Below are 18,689 nucleotides of genomic sequence, written 5' to 3' on the forward strand. Positions count from 1 at the left end.
GATTCAGTCACTAATTTTAGTCTGTTAAGTAATGCTTTCTTCCCTGAAGCAAGGATTATTTACCTGTGCCTCATTTCCAGGCTATAGCCAGCATCTGCTTCTGCTGAAGTGAAGGAAAGCTATGAAAGGCTGCAGCAGGGCTATGAGGAAGTTCTGTCACCACATTAAATCATGTGGTTGAATGCAGTCACATCTGTGAGCCCTGACACACCTGAGTTATGGGTATGTACTTAGACAAAAGAGGTACTTAAAGGCAGGATGGATCAGGTCTGCACAGACCTTTGCATAGGCCTGTGCCTGCGGGCGGCTCATCATGGCCACAATTTACTGAAATAGTAACAACCCAAAGCCTTCCAAAATTTAATTGTTACTCTTTTCCTTACCAAAGTGCACAGCGGCCTCTGCAACTTCAGAAGGAGAATGAGTGAAACATGCAATTGCCATAGAAATTGTTGTGCACCCACAGCTCACACATGGTTATTGTACACACTTTCATTAGTCAGGTGCTCTTACAAAGCTGCTCTGCCTGGACCATGGGCAATCCTCTTTCCATCACTGCTACATCTGCTCAGAACACTCATGATGGAAGAAGAGTAGTCAGGGAAAGGGGGGAGTGAAACCATGGACCTGATAATGAACTCCTTACATCTATCACAGTTCTTTCCTCAGCTTTTATTTTTTATTTTTTTATTTTTTTTTACCCAGAAAAATGGAATGCAATATAAATATAAATACCAAACTAATTACATACATGACGTGCAAACAGAAATTCTTCACCAGCATCTGAAATGCAGCTCAGAGAGCTGGGTCAAAAGCTCTTTTGCTTTTAGCCTTAGTCCTTCTGCTTTCCTCAGTCTAATTCACTGCTTCCAGAACTGAGATCCTCAGGGCCACTGGACAACACGTCCACCAAAGACAAGGAAAAGCCTAACGAGGTTACTGGCATCAGTTAATCAAGGCTGAGTACGCCAGGAATTCAGGGACCCAGAGCTCAGAGAGGCTGAACCTGCTGCCACTGCTGCTGTCCCTTCAGCAGGCAGTAATTGAGGGGAGCCCTGTGCTAAACAGGTCAGGCCACACAACCACAGCACTCCCTCTGCCCTTAACACCCAGGAATGTAAAGACCTTGTCACATTTATTTTATATCATGCACTTTTGCTCACTCCTGGGGGATTTCCCCCCTATTTTATGCTGCTCTGTGTAGAACTAAGCTTTGACATCCTGACATTGCTACAGCACACCAGTCCCAAAGGGCCAAATCCCTGAAAAAATTCCATTTTAGTGACTCCCCCAGGCTGCTTTTGTGGCTATTTGGGGTCCAGCACTATATCTGCCACTGTGATTTTCTGAAGCAAAATGCCACTGATGCTTACATAATTTCCATGGGCATTGCAAAAAAACGCAGGTTATTAATGTTAATTTACCATGCATATTTCAGTTCATTTTCTGCCCTCAGCTGAATTTCACAGAAAACTATGTTCTGCCATTCAGCCAATTTAGCCAAAATCTTCTCTAGAAAGGTATGAATTCTGTGAGCCAGGACTAGATCCATTTTCTATGGACAACTATCTTATAGGCAAAATTAACAGCATTTTTCTTTTAGTTATTTAAAAACAAAATAGATCAAATGTGATTTCCATGAGTTATTCATGCAGGTTAACATATTATGAGACTTCAAGGTAAATTTTTGTTTAGGACCCAAGTTTTCAGAGCTGCTGATACCTGTACCAGCACATACTGAACAGCTGGAAGTGGAATATTTGCTTTAAAAATTATACCATGGGAATGGAAATGTTTTGGCTTTTTTCCCTTAAAAATGCTGCAGTTTGCAGTAATATACTGAAGAAAAGACACAGACTTTGATTAAAAATGTGCTGTATGCTGTTCATCTCACAGGAGGGTTTTATTGAACCCCTCACTGCACAGCCCAGCCCAGCACAACTGAGGCAATGTGGTCTTTTCCATCCATCGCTTTACGTCATGCAGAGTCTGAAAATGTTATAAAACTTAAGAACACAGGGTCCTCTCTATTTATGACCCTTTGCCAACACCATGTCAGCTCATTAATTTCTAAGTTAATGATGATCACATCCACAGAAATTTTATTTTTACAGAAGCGACGCATTCAAGTATTATTTTTGTAGATACAAAATTCCTGCAGATTAAACTCACATCCTTTTCCAGCTATTTTATGGTTGTGATATCAAAACAGTGCTTCTTCTTAAACTGCTTCTTAATCCAGTTTTTGGAATTTAATCCTAAGGATTGAGATATTAACATTACCTTACAGATGTGACAAACCCAATCCTGCAACACCCTAAGGAGATTGTCCCAAATTTACATTTGACTGGAATTGATTATTAGAACTGGCTTCATTTATTTTAAGAGTATCAAACACTACAACATGGTCAATCAGATTATGAACTGGAGATGATTATATATAATACAGATATGATATAATAAAGGTGCACAACAAAAAGATTCATAACAGATAAAAAAGGAAATGAATATAGAGTGAAACACTCTAAAAATTCCAAATGTTTCATTAGATACTCACTTTGGAAATACTGTCCATGTCTCCTGAGCCTGAAATTAAAACAGACAACTGCTCAGTTAGTTTTGAGTTGAAGCTAATCCAATAATTTTTTTTCATAGGAAAAGACATAGTGCAACATCAACACTTTAATAAATAACCAACTTAGAAAAAGTTTACAGCTGGTACAGAATAATCTCAATCAGTCTGAGACTCCATCAACTTCTGCTGCACTACATGTACTGAGTATCTCTGAGAACAAAACAGACCATCCTGATGAGCAGAGTAATGGAAACCGAATAAAATGAAACATAATGAGTGCAAGACTACTGAAAACTAATTGAGGGTTTTTTTCACATGCTGTAGCTCTCACCCCAGGTAAAGCAGAGAATAAAGGAAATGCAATTTTAGGGTGATTAATGAAGGAAAGCATTTTTTTTAGCAGCAAAAGACAAGTATTTTCAGGAAAGACAAATTCTGGAAGAGCATTGAGTAAAAAACTAGAAGAGTATCACAGCCAAAAGATCAGAAATGGTGCTGTGGGAGAAGACTGAAAAAGCTATTTCATACAGCCAGGCAAATTAAAGAAGGAATATGATTTCTCTCCCTAAAAACGTCCGACAGGTAGATGCTAGCAGGAGTTATTTTGTCATGGCCCAAAAGGATAAATTATGTGCTAGGTACACGTAAAATCTTCCTGTAACTGTTGCAATTTAATTTTTCGTTTTAGCTAAGGAAAATTCTCAGGCTGTAGAAAGCAACAGAAAAAGGTGTGGCTGCCTCTCACACAGACTTTCATTGACTGGAATGCAATCTGCATCCTCAGTAGTTAAACCAACCATCCATTTTAGCATTGTAATAGGTAAAAAAAGGCTGTAAAAGTGTCCCTTTAAAACGTAATCTAAAATTTCAGGGACATGCTTTCCTAAAAAAACAAGTAATTCTCTTCAGGAGCCAGATGCCTATGCTGAATTGTTCACTGAACAATTGTCATTGTTCACAGTAACTCTGCTCACTAAGCTTCAATGGCTTTTTCTTTTTCATTGCCACAGCCTCTTCAAATCATTCCCTTCATCTTACTGACGTATATACAACTTTTCCGTATGTTTTAACAAACTGTCTTGCACAGAACTCCAAGAATTAGTCACAGGAAATAGCATGGCCACTGAAAATTCACCACACTGGCAATATTTACGGTTACTTTTACCTAATGATCCATTCATATGATGTGAGTCCATTCCACCCAGTCCGCTCATGGGTCCATCTGAGCCTGGCCCCAGTGGAAACTACAAAAGGAGCAGGCATTAAAAACTGAACAATTGTTTTTCACACAACCTAATAAAGAGAAAATATTCCTCAGGAGAAGGGGAAAAAAATTAAGAACAAATCCTCAGCTCTGAATCAGAAGAGACTCTCAAGTCCCACTCAGACCTTTAAGAGAAGGTCTCTTGTGAAGACTGAAAAACAGCTTTTTTTTTTTATTTTGGTCAATTTCATGACTTTTGGAGACTGTCATCTCTGTAGGCTGGAATCCAACACAGCAATAACTTATTATTTACTTCAATATTTTTTGTATGACTTTTCAGACCACTGCTGGCAACTCAGCCCTATCCCCACTGAAGTTATAGGGAACTTCCATAACTCTCTTAAATCCATCAGTGATTAATTAACAGCTTTCAAACCACACCTGACCTATCCTAAGTCAAAAAGCTCCTCATCACCTTCACAACTTGAGCAGTTTCTGTCCAATCACATAATTAACCTTAAATTTAGCTCTTCATGTGTTTGTATGACATTACCACTATAAGCCAAACAATATGTGATTTACTGCACAATGACTTAGCATATCTACATATATTTATTTTTAAGTTCTACTGGCAGTTTTTTTTCCCAGAGGCCCATAACTGAAGAGCCACCCATAAAAATGGAAAGCTTAGCAGTAATGACAGCTGCTGGAAACACAGTGCTTGGATAAACAAAAGGCTGCACTACTCAAAGAAAGGTGTAAGTAGAGTCATATTTACATTAGGTCTGTTGGGTCCAGGTGGCACAGCGTTCATTAAAGTGTACATGTTGTCTCCAGAGTTGGTTGAATCTGTAATAAGAGATTATTCTAAGTGCTAAAATACACTTTTCAATAAAATTACTCACCTCACACATTTCCTGTCTTTTTCTTCATATTATTACTGTGCCTCAATCCCACACACAGTGGCAATATAATGGCAGATTTTATTCCCTTTCTACCCATTGCTGCCACACAACAGGGCTATGAAAAGAAATAATTGCCATGGTCCCCAAGTGACTACTTCTGGGCTCTAGTTTTATGCATGACTGTTAAAAGGCTTATAAATCACCAAGAATCTGTAACTATTTAATTCCTAAAGCCCCGTTTCCTGGAGTTCTAAATTTATTCACTCATCTTTGATATTATCCATAGAACAGGAGCTTGTTTCTTATCAATACTTCCTGTAATTTGTTTTCCATCTGTAATAAATGATAAAAAGCTTCTCCTTAGAGAGACCTAGGAGTTACAGTTTTTTACTGTCATCCTTGTCAAGCTCATATGATTTTGAATATATCCAAGTCTTCAGTAGATCACTGTGAAAAGATCTTTCACTCCTGAGGAGGCTTTAACTGATGTGTCTTCATGATACAGCTTGGTGCAGTGCTTGCAAAAAACCCCAAAATGACAAGAGCTGGAAGGAGAATGACCTGACAGAAGTCTCTACACATCCCTAAGGGGACAGTGGGATTTAAAAGAATATATTGGCAACTCTGGGAAATCAGTATCTTCACAAAGAATAAGAAGAGCTCAGTATTTGGTACCCAGACCCTCCACAAGCCCATTCCACACCCAATGGTCTTGTGTGTACAACAGGAAGATAAATCAAGGGTTTTCTCTACTGATTAATATTTCCAAGATGATTTTCTAAGCTTTTATCCAAGCAAGTAATTCCATTATATACAGAGCACTACGTTATCAGTAGAACATTTGAAGATGCTGTCTGAGGAACAGAAAAGCTTTCAGCCTAAAGAAAAATCGGCCTATAACGTTATTTTTAATATTCAATGAGGCAGGCAAAAGGTTCTTTATCCACCAGATGCTTTTGCAACACACATCCCTGGCTGTCCCCAAGTTCTGCTGGCTCATGTCAGAACACACAGGGGACGGCTGGCCTCTGGAATCTTCAAGCTGTTGGTCTCAGAGGTGAGTAAACACCTTGGCAAAACTCACAAGTGGCCAATTTCTATGCTTTGGAAAACAGAGCTTCAAACTATCTTTACCTCAGGTTGCCTTTTTTCATTTGTTCATTTTTTGAGGGTTTTGTTTTGATGTTTGTTTTTATTTATTTGGATCCCTGGGATTGTATTCAGTGAAGTTATTATACTGGTGCAGTAAGTTTTTATGGCCAGTCAGGAAACTTCCCTACCCTCCTGTGCTGGAGAGGTTAGCAAGCAGGAAAAAAACTGATACAGAAAATATAGACCAAGTAGCTTAGTTATCTGATTCTTCACTAAAAAAAATCATTTGTGTACCTCCTAAAATCCCTTATAATTTTGCTAATTCCAAGTATATTTCAGTACCTGCAGGACTAGGCATGATGGGTGTTCCTGGTGGCCCTCCACCTCCTGGAGGACCCTGGGGAGAGTAAAAATTGTTAGTTAGCATGAATTAAAAGGCTGGAAAATACCCAAAACAGACACACAAAAAAACCACCCCACATCAGGGAACATTTATTTATTTTTTTTAAGTTTTGGGTATTTCCATGTCACAAATCTGACCAAGACTAAGAAAAATGGACGTTAAACAAGAATTTTAGGATTCTTTAGGATTTCTCCAGGAGTTTTATTCTAATCACCCTAATCAATTACTAAGAAAAGAAACGTAACATCTTGCTTCCTATATTTGTTGAACCCCTTCAGGTAAGAACCACCAAGTTCCACTTTGGTAAAAATGCCTACAGCAATTGAAGTCAATAAATATTGATTTCCCTTAATAAAACATATATATAGACTGCTAGTAATAATTATTATTTTCATTGCCATATGACTCTCACTGTACTTTATCTCTTTAGTTATAATTTAGAACAGCAGATATTCTGTTTTAGACAGGGATATCTTTTCAGTGGCAGTGAGTACAAGGGTCTGGTTGTGCTGTCTGCTTACAGGTTATCTGTCCATATGCTTTTTACTTATAAACTTCTATCCACAAATTAATATCTACATTTTATTCATACCCATATGACTCCCTGGGCATGACTTTTTATCCCTATATCTGTGTTTTAAGCTCCCTTACTTGATTTTTCTTAAGGGCTCTCTCTGCATATTTTTCAACATCACGTGAGAGATGTAGGAACAACTAAGTGATCATTTATGAGAAAAGTTACTTGTCTGCATTAACTTTTGCATCTCATTTTAAATTTGCTTTTACTCTCACTGTTGGTGTTTTTTCTTCCCTTAGAGTTTCTTGGCATCAACTATTTTCACTCTGAGAATATAATTTCATTTATTAATAAAGAGTATATATTAGTAAATTTATATTATATTATATTCCTGATAGAATATGTAATATGTCAGTAGATAAGTTTATATATTAGTGTATATTAATATAGTATATATAGATTAATCATATTAAGTTCTCAAAGTGAATAATTCCAGATTACAAATCTTTTTACCAAAAAGTTTTTTTAGGTGCTCTCCAGCCCATCCCTCATCCCTAAATGCTTGGTCTCTATGAAGCCAAATAGTCACAAAATTTGGAATTTTATTTTATTTCATTTTTTATAATGTTAAATTCTGCAAGAAGAGCACATGGCAAACCCACAAAACCTCCTTCAAACAGAGAGTTCTGTGAAGTTCTGCATTGAAAGAACTGATCTGGAGACAGCAAATCTTGGCTGTTTCCACTAAGCTGTGGCAAAATGAGACCTATAGTTACAGACACTTGCAAGAATCATAACCTTTTCCACAGCTAATTGTCCAAATAAAGGACAAAATAAATTGCTTTCAATTATATAATCCTCCCTCGTCACCCTGTGACACCAGCCCTGTGCATGTGATAAAAACAGAATAAACAATCTGCCTTAGAAGAGCTCCTCAGCCACACAAATAACCTGAGTGCAACAGCAACAACAACAACAATAAACAGTCCAAAATAATAAACAAAGTTAATCTCTAGTGACAGAGACAAAATCCAGCACTACACACAAACACTTTTTTCCTGCACAAGTTCAGAAACTCTCACACAACATTTCTTTTCTGAGAAAGCTGAGGGGCTTTCTGTCCTTCATTATTTAGACAATACACTGTATTAGGTAGAGAAATGTTTTGTGAAGTGAAGCAGCACGGAGGGCAGTTTGGAGCTGGCTGATTCTGGGGATGAACACCCTCACCAGAGGTGGCAGGGAAACCTTGGTGCAGGCCAGATGTTGAGCTCCCAGCCAGCACAGGGGGGCTTCCCTCAACATCTGGGCGGCTGTTCCTCTGCCTAAGTGAGAGGTGATGCCCAATAAACACACACAAAGGTACTCACCACGTAGTTCCCAGGAGAGGCTGAGGAATAAGGTATCTGCAACACCAACAGAAAACACAGTGATTTCCTCTGCTGGGCTGGGCTCCAGGCAGCTGCAGGTGAGTGCTCATTCAATTAGAGTAACTACAGACACAGCTAAAATCATGGGGGAAAACGCCTCTGCTGTCAAAATCAACACCTCTTTTCAGCAGTTTTAAAATACTGATGATAAAAATAGTAAAGTATTAAAATAAGGTATAAGATTATGAAGGCAATGTAGTTTATAAGGTTTGTGTACTCAGGCAGCACGTACTTGCATTTCAGCCAGCAGGACTTCAGTCAGCCAAGCATGAACTGATTTTGTATGTTCTTAGAGATACCTAATTTTGATTACAGTCTTGACCATAGAAGGAAAAGAAGCTGCCACGTCTTTCACCTTAAGAAGATTCTGGTACTTGTTTCTAAGGGCAGTGTCCTGGAGAAAGCCTGTGAATAATCTGGTTTCCTGTTCCTTTTCTGTTATTCTCTCCAAAGGAACACGGGCCAGTGCTCTTGTGGGAGTAGCAACTGTACTGAGAAACCCAAATTTCTCTACAGGCAACTTGTCAGCCAAATGAGTGTCACAAAAAAATGTATTATTGAACTTGCCAATTGATTTCAGGGCTTGAAAAGACTTTACATATCAGTTAAAAAATACCCACTTTCATCAAGTACATGCAAAAGAAAACTGAAGAAGAATTTCACTAATAGAATTAAAAAGCCAAAAATGAGAAACCAGGGAGAACTGTTTAGCAGGGCAAGTCAGACCCACCTTATCCATCTGCAAGTACCAAAAATGGACATTTTTTAAGTAATGATATATGATCCTGGAATGAAAATGAATATTCTCTGCCTTCTGCAGAAATAGCAGACACTGGTGTTCATGTAGGATCCCTGCACAATTATTATGTTATGGCAGTGCTGGGCCTAGCACGGAGATACTTCCCTAAATACAAGAAAATGTCAAATACATCTGTAATATTTACTTACAGAATTGGCATTGGTTGGGTTTGGCCAAGGTCTACCACCCCCAGGACCCCTGAAACAGAAGAAGAATGATGAGACACAGAACCACCCCCATCCTCTGACCAGCTCTGAGGAAAAAAAATCTGAATAACCTGTTTCCAGAGGAAGGAAATTGCTTTTTTCAAACTAAAGCATGTTTACAAACCGTAACTACACCAAGTTAAAATGCAAGAGCAGAATGTTTGTTGTTACACTGCTATTCAATCATTTGGTGAGTTGATTAATTTATTTACTACTCAGAAAATAAATTTAAGTCATAAAATAAATAAATGTTCAGTCATAAAACCAGTAATCTTGCTCACATAATTAAGCACATGCCTGAAGTACTGAGGATGCATTAATTTTCTGTGGATCTAGAATACTGCAGCATAGTCAGGTTTCATTAGTAAAACTTGTGCAATTAGCTAATCAATGTTTTGGGAACACCTAATTTACAAAATAACATACAAAATATGTTGCTATGATCCCTCTACGGTGATGAGGATGATGATGATGACCATGATGATAACAACAACAGCCATGATAATAAATTTCGCGTATTAAACCCAGGAAACCCTCGAAGGGTTTTTCCTCACAACTGTTGCTGTTATTTTAAGTTTCTCACTCTCAGCTAAACCCAGAAAAGTAATTTGGGGGTGAGGCTTCATCTCTTAACAATCCAGAGGGGACTCAGACACACCAGAGGTAAAATCTCCAACTTTGCAATGCCTCAAACCCATAATTATTTCTGGGAGCACCAAGAGCTCCTGCTTGCTCATAAACAAGGCTGAATCACTTTCTGATGGCCCTGACAACGGAGAGCAAGAGCAGATGACAAAACTTTCACATTTTCAATGCCATTTTGGCCTCATTAGCTGTAGAAAAGAACATTAACCAGAACAGCTCACCAGGCATGGCAGAGACTAAAACAGAGAGAAAGAGTCACCCCTTATTAACGAGTTCTAAAAGTTTTCTAAGTCTTTTAGAAATAAAAACTATTACGTGCACACATCGCCTGAGGGATTTAATATTGAATCCTCTTTTTTTATTACATTGTTGATGAAACTATAAAGGAACCCTCAAAAAACCCACCAAAAAACAAAAAACAAAAAAAAAACCAACAAAAAATCAACATGAAATTTATTTATTTCCACTGTCTTTATTGTTGGAATGCTGGAAATCAAGAATGTTGGTATGGTCTTTTCTGCTTCATTCAATGAAAGACTGAGCAACTAAATGCTCCTCAGGTCATTCATAGTCAGCAATTTCTCATTGATCACATGGTGAAATATTAAGGGTTTTGTTGTTTTTTTTCCCCTTTGTTGCTCTTTTTCTTGTTTTTCATTGGTTTATTGGATCCTCTCTTTCAGAAAAATCAGAAATATTTGTAACAACACTTAGAAGTCCCTTGCACTCATTTCTGTGATATGTACTGACTCAGAGACACAACTGGGTTAAGGCACAGGAGGAATAAGGAAACTCAGACCTTACACTCAGATATGGGAACTCACCTTTCATCTAAAAAGCTGTTGGAATTTTCAGATTTATTGGACAGCTTTCAGTATAGACTTAGAAATCACTGCAGCAGATTCTGCTGGAAAGCCACATGGATTTTATGGAGCCAAATGCTTATAAAACACACATTAAAAACTCTCAAACTGCATTTTTTTTCCACCCTCAGTTCCATGCAGGCAGGTCTTTTGTGTTTTCCTAAATGTTTATTCTGGAAGCACCAACAAGGTCATAAAACATAACCATACAAGTACCTATTCCAATATACTTCACAAAGTATCTGTTGCTATGACCAATTTTTTTAGCTCCAATTTTTTTTTTTTTAGAGTTTGTCCTGTAAGTGTCAATCCTGGCTTGAAAAAAATAAAAGTCTGAAATTTTAGTTTTCCAAGAGGCAAATATATTCCATCAGGAAATGAAACATCTAGACTCAAGTTTGTGAATTGAAGTTAAAAGACAAAATCACACCTTTTTCTTTTTTTTTTTTTAAATCTGAGGCATGACTGAGATATTCTTAGTGCTTGAGACAGCACTGCAGGTCACACGGGGTGTTAAAAATCACCAGTGAAATGTAACACTGCTCCCTGAAATCTGCCTTTTTGTTCCAAAAACTGGCAGAGACATGAAATCTTCCTAAAAATGGCTATGTCAAGTTTCAACTGAAAAACGTACAGCTAAAATGAAGTTATTCTCTGGAAGAATATGGGCTGGGCATCAGCTGTGCCCAACAGAAATCTGATGGTGTTATTGATGACAAAACAAGGAATTACCCAGCAGTGCTGCATTTGTGGATTGTATGGACTGAAATGCTGCCTTATGAGCCCTCAGGCTGCCATTTCTGACCACAAAGAACAATCTCTCACCCAGAAAATTTGTAACATTTTAACTGGCAGATAGTCTGCTCTTAACCAAAGCAGCTTCCCTTCACACCTTCCAAGGAGGAAAAGCTGGATTTTAAATGGCAGCTGTTTCTGTGGAGCACACATTTCTGCACTTGACACTGCCAAAAACCCAAGAAACAGAAGAACAGAGCACTGGGAAATTGTCATGTAAAGCAAACACTCAGGTACCAGGGGGCATCCTCATGTACATTTGAAGTGTGATTTCCCAGCTGATTTTCCCACCCTGCTGCTTCTGTGCTGGGATAAAGGGTGAGGGAACACAGGGACCCACTTGGGTCTGTGCTCTGCCCATGACTCTGAGGCCTCACCACAATTTCAGAGACAGCAGTAAATTTTACAGTAGGAAAACACCCTCATGTCCTGAAAACACAATTCAAAGACTCCAAACTCAGAGCAACCTTTCGGTGAGATCTATTTAGAAAAAGAAGCAATATTAGAATACTTCAATCCACCTTCTCTCTTCCTGGTAGGCCAGGAAGTCTTTTTGTCATCCAGAAAACTCTTTTCTTATTTGCCCTGTGCAAACGCTCATTTATGCGAATAAATGGTTTCAAAATATCTTATCTATCCCTCAGTTTTACTTCTGGAAAGTTAATTTGCTTTTTTTGGTAATTCAGTCTTCTGCTGGTGAAAACATCTACAGTGCTTATACTTGACTCACACTGAATCTCAAATGCCTAAATATTTTTTCAACATAAATTTAATTGAAAAACATAAAAGCCTACCCTCAGGAAGGCTCCTGTCTTAAATCCCCCGATGTGATGTCTGTGATAGAGCAACACACAACTTCAGATTTTATCTGCTTCAAGAATTCAATGTATGTCTTGAAATCCAAACCAATTAGAGGTATGGCGGATTTTTAAAATTACATTATCTATTTCTGTACCTCTTTGACTTCTTCAGCGTGGTAACCTTTTACTTGAAATGAAAATTATCATTTATTTCTGTTTTTTGTGAAAACTGGAGTAAAAATGAGTATCTATGATATAATGAGAAAAGCATATAGAAATCTTTACTGTTTTCTTAATGTTATACCTGAAGTATTTCTACACACTTTAAAGGGGGGCTGTCCTCAGGGATACAAGGTGCAACACCCTGCCACAGCTAAATCCATGTCTGGAACAAATCTGAACTCAGGTTATATCCATTTTTACCAGATGATTTTCCAGGCCCAGAAATACACACAAACACTGACAAAAATACTCTCATATCTGTAAAGATCCTCCATCTGTTTAGACTGGAAATAAATGTTATTAAGGAAATAAGAACTGCAACTGAGGAAGACTTTCAAATCAATTGTGTCTTTTTCTTATAAATAGTTCTAGACAAAGGCTATTTTGCTACAATTAAGTAATGACTTACTTTGAGGAGAAAAAAAACATTCCTCACAAGATATTTAGTAAGTAGAAATATAAATAGTGATATATAAAAATATATTTTTAAAATGCATACAAGGATATATCAGTGATTATATTGACAGAATATTCCCACTATTTGAAGTTTGATCTGTGAAAGAAACTGAGTATTTGTACAGACTTCCAAGACAGCCAAGGCTCCTGTAAGACTGGGTTCACTTTTAAAATTGCATTTATTGACCATCAAAGCATGTTCTCCTTCCCTTATCATTCCCCTCTGCTCCTTCTGCAATGCAATAATGTCATTTCCTAGGTACAGTAGGATTTATGTTGTGCTTACATGTTCATCCCAGGCATCCCCGGGCCACCTAAAGCGTTCAGAGGGGGTCTCATGGCACCTCCATAGTTCTGCAACGACAACCAAGGGTCAGACTACCACAAAACAAAAAAACAAAACCAAAGAGGAGGGGGAAAGAAAGGACAGCAGGTTAATGACATCCCTGTGCAACTGCTGCCAGGACAGGCCATGCCATTCATGCTCTCAGGATTCCCTGACTGTTGACTAAAAAACACGGGATCATTAACCCCAAGGAGAAACAATACAAACAACAGAAATTGGCTAAGAATGATTTCAGGAGAGATTACATAATTTACACATATTGAGCTCAAGCTACTGGCCAGCAAGGGTCAGGTTTTATAATGATTCAATTCATTATAATGAATTCTAAACTGAGGCAATTCAAAATCAGAACCGCCTACTAAGATTCTGAGATATCAAATGGGTATTATTTCTACCTAGATTTCATTATGTTTGTATAAAATTAAACCACATGATACAACTTTTCTATTGTACTGTTACATTTCTCTTCCCATTATTCAATTCTAATAAATCACAGAATCTCAGGACGGGATGTTAAAACCCATCCAGTGTCATCACTGCTCTGAGCAGGGACACCTTCCACTATCCCAGGTCTGTGATAATCAAAATGAAGAGTATTTAACATGGCAATTAATGTCCTAGCAATGTTAACAAATTAAATTCCCATCCCCTATAAAATCTGAGTTTATTCCCTGATATCATGACCAAAGTTTGACTGCACTACTTACCAAAAAAAAAAAAAATAAATCACTCCTATTTTTATTCAGTGGAATAGAAGCAGAACAGTCTGTCTCACCTGACAATCTACCTTCCAACTGTAATTACTGCTAATCCCAAGCAGATGCACTGCTTTGCCCTAAATAACTGCACTGCCATCAGGGCCACTTTCAGAGCAGTGATGCTCTCTGCAGAGCCTGGTGGCCCAGGTATTTGGTGATCCAATTATGGAGTCATTTGTGAACTTGAATTTTGTGTAGGTTAGGATGTTGAGCACAAGAAAGCAGAAGCTTACAAAAACACTGGATCTTAAATGACAGCAAAAATGGAAAAATTATCCTCATAAAAAGTGGCATGAGATTTGCCTGCTGTGTGACTAATGGTGCTGCATAAAGGATCAGCTCGTTCTCATATGGCAGCACAGCAGAGCTTCTCTTTCTACCTCCAAAAACGGTAAATACATTTCAGGGCCACATAAAAAAACCAGCAAATACAGTTAATAATGTTTTGTTGAACAAAACTCAGCAGAGATCGTGAAGAACTGCACAACTGGCTTCTAGCAAGAAGACCCAAAATTGTACAGACAGTTGTGAACAGGCTTGGAAGGCAAAGCTGCTCAATCATTTGGAATTTAGTTGTTATTCAAACAAGAAGCCACCAGAGAGTTTATCTGAAACGGGGAAGCAAAATTGCACAGTGTGGGCACAACAAGCACACTGCGAAACAAAACACTGGCACAGCACCACGTGCTGCTCGCTGGCAGCGCTGACAAAACCCAGAGGAGCCTCCTGGACCTGTGCTACAGGGGTGCCCAGGACTGCTTGTCCCCTGCCCTGGAGCTCTGCTGTGACAGAGACACCCAGATGCTCCAGGTGGACACAGGGACAGTGGCAATGTGGCTGTCTCATTTTACACCAAAATCTCTGCTGCACGCACCAAAATTTAGATCCACGTGGATGAAAGAAAAGCTTGACAGAATTTGGAGAGGTATTTTTGGCAAAGTTGGAGGGTATTGATCCTTCATCCTAAACAGCATCATCAGTGAGGGGGAGGAGGAAACACCTACTCCTCTCCTGGTCTCCCTTGCCAGAGTCAGTCTTTGATTACAAAATACACTTTGATAAAGAAAGCAAGTGAAGGGATTCCTCTTTTAAATCCAAATATTAATGAAAATGACAGATTTTTCATTTAGATTTTGTACAGCTGCAACTCAGAAAGGATTTTTTTTTTTGTGAAACAGGAGGTTTGTTTTAAAAATGGATTATGAAAACAAGTCCTGGGCCTCTTCAAGCTACGCAAAGACAGGGAATATAATATAGACTAAGTACAGGCCTGTCACTAAGGATGACCCATTTGTAGAAAGTACCTGTGGTCCTAATGGCACCATTCCCCTTGGAGGAGTCATCCTCTGCATCGGCCCACCCATGTTTGGATGACCTGCAAATAAAATATAAAATACACGATTAATTTAATAATGCGAGACACAAGCACCTTCTACAGCTACTTTTAATGAACCATCTCTTTCTAACTGAGAGAAAATACTCAGGATCTGCAGAAAGGTGCCAGTTTGTGAGGACAGCACTTTGGAAAGGTCCCACACTCACCCTGCTGCCGTGTGGGGTCCATCCCGCTGGGCAGGAGGGGCTGACTCCCTGGGACACCTCCGAGAGCCTGAGGCAGGGAAAACACAGCATAAAAACCACAGAATGCCTTGAAATTCACGTTAAAAACACAACACACACGCTTCATTCCTAATTGCTGGATGTTTCCTCTGAGTCAAGAGTCAACACATTTTTAAATCCCCACATTAATCTGCCCTCTGGGTTTACTGAATTAGGTTTAAAGCTCATTTTTACAGGATTTTACCTGTAGCTGGGTCAAGTAGAAAAACACTTTATGAATGGATCTTTGTAGCTGATCCATGAGGAGCTATTTAGCATTTCAAAGCACCATTACATCTTCAGTAAAAATGTATCCTGAGCGAGCAGGATCTCAGAATGGTTTGGGTTGTAAGGGACCTTAAATCCCATCTCCTTCCAACCCCTCTGCCATGGGCAGGGACCCTTTCCACAATCCCTGGACCAAACTATCCCCTAATCAAAATTTGGGCCTTAAAGCTGTGCCACGATAGTTTATTGCTTGCACACCTTGTGCATCCACGCTGTACCTTGAGTTATGTCAGTGCTGCTAAAGCAGCAATTTGTGAACTTGGCGTAATGTGGATGTGGCAAGAGCTGCAATTCACTGGGATTATGTGATCATCTTCCAGTCTGGACTGAAAGTACCGCAGTTCACAGACAAAATCACTCCTGAAACCAAACCTGCAGGCTGGCAGCGCTTCCAGCCACCACATCCCACCTGCCAGGATTCACTGAGCTCAGGCACTGAGGGTGTGAAACCCAAACACTTGGCTCAGGGGCTCAGACACCTCTGGCTAAAACAGTGTTGGGAGGTGCAAAAATCAGGAATGCACTGAGTTAAAGAAGTAAAGTGTTGTCAAATGAGTGCAGCACTAATGGCACTGCACAGGGGATCACTTCATCAATGTTAATTTAAGTCCCCACTGCCCTGGTGAGAAAGCAGCCCTGGTTCAGGTAACTTAACCTGATCCCAAACATCAACCAGGTAGAGCAACACCTGGAGAAGTCTTGCCACCTGATACATCCAGCTCACTGAAATTTAGATTTCATACCTTCTGGTGATAGTGTGTCAAAAGGAACGACAAATTTGTTGAAACTGTGTTACACAAATATAAAAAACAGCCAGAAATGAGGCTAGGGGTGTAGTGTGACAATAGAAAGGCAGTTCTGGAAGCCAAAGCTGAACAAAACTATCTATTCCATTTATCCTTTCTCCCTTTCCCAATATTGTAAATGACCTAGTTTTCCTCTCAGAGCTCCACTGATGTTTTTCTGTCTGCTTGTCTTTAACTTTTCATCTGCTGACAACTCTTTCTCCTCCTCTATCTGCACTATGGAGAACTTGAAAACACAAATGTTCTCTACTTCCAGAACCCTCTTCTCACAGATGGGCCAAAAAAGGTCCCTGCTGACGAACAGCAGCTCATTACTCATCCTTGTCTCACTGGCATTACACATCCTTTGATGGAAAATTGGGAATCCAGCACTTTTAGAAAGTGCTCAGAGTGTCTGCAGGAGCCACTGAGCACTTCATGAGACCTATTTCTCAGCAATAATCCCCATATTTACTGTGAAATCAATACAATCTGTGTGTCCAACAGAGATGGGCAGAGAATGATGTGTTTGACACAGAAGTGGTAACACGGGGACAGAGCCCTCGCCCTGGGCCAGCAGAGCAGCAGGGATGAAGCCTCACCTGGTTGGGTATTCTGAGAGGTGGCCTTGGACCTCCAGGGTACCGGGGTGACATGAAAGGCTGCAGGGAGAAGAAGAAACTCTTGAATAATCCCACCCATCCTGTAAAAGCCACCTTACACCCACCCGGCCTGAACACTCACGCAGACAGCTTTGGACATTGTTCCACAATGTTCAGCAGTACTGCACAAATTCAGAGGATAGATTATTTAACCATTTGTTTCAGCACTTCTAAGTGCAGAATATAAAAAACTTAATGCATTAATAGGGAGCAATAAACCATCATCAGACATCTCTAGTTTCCACTGGAGAAGGGGGAAAGGTGGGAACCTTGAAATAGAAAACAAAGGTGTTCTTGGGAGACTTCAGAGGAAAGGAAGATCAAAATAACTCACAAATACTTTTCATTCACTTCTTCATAACACAGCAAAAAGCAACGTAAGATTTAACCTGCGGGGGCACAGATTCTGAGTTCATGATGCAAATATTTAGAATTTTGCTGGTTTCAATTGCCATATCAATTCAGTGCTGCACTCCCTGCTCACACACTGGATCTCCTCTCTCCCACCTCAATTTATACCCAAATCTGGCACACCATCCACACTTTGTGAGCTTCTGGTGGCTCTTGGCTACTGCTGAGCTACCTCACAGCCCTCAAACAAGGCCAGGCCCCCAAATAATCAAGCGGTATTGGCAGCAAAAAAACATTTAACTTCCCTGCTCGTTCCACCCCAAAATGTGGCAATAGCCTAGAAATCTAAAAGGATGAGTGGGAAATCCACAGGAAAAAGGCACAAATATCTGACTAAACAGAAGATGAAGAGGATGGCTTTGGCAAGCAGGAGTACCTACAGCTCCAGAAGAAATGAAGAGATAAAAGTATGCTGTGACTGAGCATGGGGACAAAAAGACTGATTTAGACTAGCAATAGCTAGAAGAGAAACTGCAATTATTTTACCAATAATTACTACTGGAATTTTTCCTGTGATCTTACATCAATAAATTAATGAAACCTTTCACATCCTGGAATCAGATGAAAGCTGGAGTAATGTAACCTACATAAACATGCACTCAAAGCACTGCTAGAAAGCAATTTAAAGTACAGAGGGTTTACAAACTGGAGAAGAAAGTTCAATAACAATTGTGAATAGATTAATAAAAAGATACTTGAAATGATGTGCTGTAGAGGAGGGAGGCTCCTTTGTGCACTCTCTGATGGTGAGAACCTCTGATAAGAAAGAGAAAGGGCTGTGCATGTGGTGAGGCCCCCGTGAAACAGTACAAGTATCAGGAAATTAGAATTTCAACCATTCCCACAAAGGTCAACCAAGTGCAGCCACTCCAGTGAGGACCCTGGGTCTGACTTGTCTCCTCCAGCAAATGAAACTCGACTTTATTTA

At 39.3% G+C, this 18,689-nt stretch overlaps 1 protein-coding gene across 7 annotated transcripts in view; it reads right to left on the reverse strand.

Annotated features, from left to right (window-relative positions):
• SSBP2 (single stranded DNA binding protein 2) overlaps positions 1 to 18,689 on the reverse strand; it is a 128,052-nt gene that overhangs the window by 7,799 nt on the left and 101,564 nt on the right. For 4 of the 7 annotated variants that reach the window (XR_015280519.1, XM_086868045.1, XM_086868047.1 and 1 more), the window contains 10 exons: positions 17,291 to 17,350; positions 15,559 to 15,625; positions 15,321 to 15,391; positions 13,199 to 13,266; positions 9,075 to 9,123; positions 8,067 to 8,102; positions 6,119 to 6,173; positions 4,558 to 4,628; positions 3,741 to 3,819; positions 2,558 to 2,586 (listed from right to left, as the gene is read on the reverse strand). Coding sequence is in view for 6 of the 7 variants with exons in the window: in XM_086868045.1 (XP_086724171.1) it covers positions 2,558 to 2,586; positions 3,741 to 3,819; positions 4,558 to 4,628; positions 6,119 to 6,173; positions 8,067 to 8,102; positions 9,075 to 9,123; positions 13,199 to 13,266; positions 15,321 to 15,391; positions 15,559 to 15,625; positions 17,291 to 17,350 (585 nt within the window). In the remaining variant the exon portion in view is untranslated. Of the gene's footprint in view, positions 1 to 2,557; positions 2,587 to 3,740; positions 3,820 to 4,557; positions 4,629 to 6,118; positions 6,174 to 8,066; positions 8,103 to 9,074; positions 9,124 to 13,198; positions 13,291 to 15,320; positions 15,392 to 15,558; positions 15,626 to 17,290; positions 17,351 to 18,689 lie in introns of all 7 variants that reach the window. The other 3 variants (XM_086868046.1, XM_086868044.1, XM_086868048.1) reach the window with 1 other exon arrangement.

This window comes from Cyanistes caeruleus, chromosome Z, assembly GCF_971803275.1.
Source record: "Cyanistes caeruleus chromosome Z, bCyaCae1.hap1.1, whole genome shotgun sequence".
Classification (NCBI taxonomy): Eukaryota; Metazoa; Chordata; class Aves; order Passeriformes; family Paridae; genus Cyanistes; species Cyanistes caeruleus.